At 40.0% G+C, this 3609-nt stretch overlaps 1 protein-coding gene across 1 annotated transcript; it reads left to right on the top strand.

Moving 5' to 3' along the window:
* Nucleotides 1–1204: 1204 nt before the first annotated feature.
* Nucleotides 1205–2152, top strand: LOC138840196 (olfactory receptor 11H7-like). Its single transcript, XM_070040135.1, has one exon. It carries the CDS (start codon nt 1208–1210, stop codon nt 2150–2152), a length of 945 nt encoding a protein of 314 aa, XP_069896236.1. The 5' UTR covers nt 1205–1207.
* The last annotated feature ends 1457 nt before the right edge of the window (nt 2153–3609 follow it).

Below are 3609 nucleotides of genomic sequence, written 5' to 3' on the forward strand. Positions count from 1 at the left end.
AAAGCATAAATCATTCAAATTTCTAAAAAGTCTCACATTGAAATCTATCTAAAAACAATAATATATATGTCCTCATATTTTAAGATGAATGGCACTAAATAATTGTCTATGTGATCAACTTTCACTGAAAAAAGAACTAACTAGGTATCAAACAAACCATTTTCAAGATTTCTGTATAATTTTATCTGTTGTATTTTGAGGTGTTGGTTTGGTTTGGCTTTGGTTTTTCCAGTGCCAGAGAGGGAACCCAAGGCCTTGTGCATACTAGAACATGCTGTAACTGAACTAAAGAGGATTACTTTAACTGATTTTTGTCTACCACCATGTAAATTCAAACAATCTAGAATTTACATTTTTAAAAGACTGAGGGGCTGGGAATGTGGCTTAGTGGTAGAGTGCTTGTGTAGCATGCATGAAGCCCTGGGTTTGATTCCTCAGTATCACATAAACAGAAAAAGGCACAAGTGATGCTGTGGCTCAAGTGGTACAGTGCTAACCTTGAGCAAAAGAAGCTAAGGGGCAGTGTCTAGGCCTTGTGTCCAAATCTCAGGACTAGCAAAAACAAAAGAAGTGAAGCCATTGTCGGGCTTTGGTGGCTCATGCCTGCTATACTAGCTACTAATGAGGCTGAGAATTGAGGATCAAAATTTAATCCAGCCTAGGCAGAAAGTCTGTGAGATTCTTATCTCTAATAAATAAGCAAAAATCTGGATGTGGAGGTATGTCAAGTTGTAGAATGCCAGAACAAAAAAGCCAAACAAAAGCACAAAGCCCTAAGTTCCAGCCCCAGTACCAGCAACCAAAACAATTGCCAAAAGGCAAATTCAAAATAGAATATAGCTGGGCACTGATGGCTCGTGCCTGTAATCCTAGCTACTCAGAAGGCTGAGATACAAGGATCGCTGTTCAAAGCCAGCCCAGGCGGGAAAGTCTGTGAGACTCTTATCTCCAATAAACCACCAGAAAACCGGAAGTGGTGCTGCGGTTAAGTGGTAACGTGCTCACCTTGAGCTGAGGACAGCGCCCAGGCCCAGAGCTCAATCCACACAACCGACCACAAAAAAAGAACGCAATTTGTTTTAGAACATCATTACACTCCCTGCATGCATCAAAACTCATCTCAAAAAAAAAAAAACTTTCAGATGTTTCAGCAGCGGAGTACATTAATATTATCTGTCTTTCCTCTTGTCTCCATAGTCTGAGGACCATGAATAAGTCACAGACATCCACTGTGACACATTTCATCTTATTGGGCTTTGCTGGTCCCTGGGAAGTGCAAATCACCCTTTTCTCACTGATATTCTTGGTCTACCTGTTGACTCTGATTGGGAATTTGGCCATCCTTTGTGCAGTGAGTTGGGAACACCAACTCCACACACCTATGTACATGCTTCTGGCCAACTTCTCCTTCCTAGAAATCTGGTATGTGACCTGCACAGCCCCCAATATGCTGGTCATCTTTCTTTCCAAAACTAAGACCATGTCCTTTTCTGGTTATTTCATTCAGTTCTATTTTTTCTTTTCCCTGGGCACAACAGAATGCTTCTTCCTCTGTGTCATGGCTTATGATCGGTACCTGGCCATCTGCCGCCCCTTGCACTATCCCTCCATCATGACTGGACAGTTCTGTGGCATTTTGGTGTCTCTTTGCTGGATCATTGATTTCTTTGTATATTCAGTTCCCATTTTCTTCATTTCTCAATTAACTTTCTGTGGTCCTAATATGATCGACCACTTTCTGTGTGATGTGGATCCACTGATGGCTCTGTCCTGTGACCCTACTCCCATGGTAGGGCATGTCTTTTATTCTTTGAGCTGTCTTATCATCACTCTCACTATCTTGTACATCCTGGGATCCTATGCCCTAGTGCTTAGAGCTGTCTTCCAAGTTCCCTCTTCAGCTGGACGGCGAAAGGCCTTCTCAACCTGTGGGTCCCACTTGGCTGTAGTTTCTCTGTTCTATGGAACCATAATGGTGATGTATATGAGTCCCACATCTGGCAGCTCAGCTGTGGTGCATAAGATCATCACACTGATATACTCTTCAGTGACTCCAGCCTTAAACCCTTTCATCTATAGCCTCCACAACAAGGACATGAAATATGCCCTCCGCCATGTCTTCTGTGGAACAAGAATTGTCCACAGTTCATGAATAAGGTTTCTATAGCCAAGACTCTTTCTTCAAGCAGAATAACCACAGCCTTTCATGGAAAAGAAGATTTATTATCTGGCCATTTTGATGAGCGTCCAGTTCCAGTCATGTGACTCAGTGAAGAGCTTGGCCCTCAACCCCTAGGTACAAAACAATTCTTGAAAAATGTATTATTTATTTGCACTCTTTCTCTCTCCACACAACTTTTTTAAGATATATTGATCAAATTAGTTGTTCATTTACATGATGTTACCACTTATGTAATACACATAACACATTTTTTGGTGGTACGGGGATTTGAATTAAGGGGCTTCTGTGCACTCTGCTACTAGAGCAACACCTCAATCCTTTCTGCTTTAAGTATTTTTCAGATAAGAGTCTCATGATTTTTACATGACCAGCCTTCAACCATGATTTTCCTGACTACCTGGGATTATATACCACACCTGCCTTGTTTGTTGAGATGGAGACTTACTAATTTTTAATTTTTTTAATTTTATTGTAAAGATGCTATACAGAGGGGTTACAGTTACATGAGTAAGGTAATGAGTACATTTCTTATCGAACATTGTTACCCCCTCTTTTATTTTCTTCCTATTATACCTTCCCTCCCTGACATCTTCCACTCCTTCCCTGTCCCCTGAAGTTGTAAAGTTTATTTCCAACATAATGTCTTGTGAGTATCATTGTTGCAATGGTTCATCCTATGTCCTTGTTTCAGCATTTTGTTATTCCCCTTCCCCTCCCTAAATTATATAAATGTACATACAAGATGCAGGGTACCAAAATCAAGTACAATGACAACAGAGGATATACCATAGGGAGAAGAACATACAAAAGAAAAAAATCATATAGTTTATTAAAAACAACAACAAAGGCTGGGAAGGTGACTCAGTGGTAGAGTGCTTGCCTTGCACACATGAGGCCCTGGGTTTGATTCCTCAGCACCACTGTGGCTCAAATGGTAGAGCACTAGCCTTGAGCTGAAGAGCTGAGGACAGTGCCCAGGCCCAGAGTTCAGGCCTCATAACCAGAAAAAAAAAAAAAAAAAAAACACCTGTTGTATCCATATCTTGGGGCTCATTTCCCTTAGTATCATCTTATATGGTCATATGTACATAAATTTTGAGCTTTTCTGCTATTTGATCAAATATCCTAGATGTATACTAATTATTGCAATGAGGGAAACCATGGTACCTATATTTCTTTGGGTCTGTCTAACTTCACCTAATATGATTTTTTCCAAGTCTTTCCATTTCCTAACAAATGGTGTGGTGTCATTCTTCTTTATGGAAACATAGAATTCCATTGTGTGAGATATATATATATATATATATATAGATAGATAGATAGATATATATATATCACAGTTTCTTGATCCATTCATCTACTGAGAGGCATCTGGGTTAGTTCCATATCTTAGCTATAGTGAATAATGCTGCAATAAACATAGTTGA

Source organism: Dipodomys merriami, unplaced genomic scaffold (genome assembly GCF_024711535.1).
Source record: "Dipodomys merriami isolate MVZ:Mamm:240054 unplaced genomic scaffold, mDipMer1.0.p SCAF_1, whole genome shotgun sequence".
Taxonomy (NCBI): Eukaryota; Metazoa; Chordata; class Mammalia; order Rodentia; family Heteromyidae; genus Dipodomys; species Dipodomys merriami.

Excerpts from the sequence above, each read along its gene's own strand:
- LOC138840196 (XM_070040135.1), top strand. The coding sequence starts at position 1,208 with ATGAATAAGTCACAGACATCCACTGTGACACATTTCATCTTATTGGGC.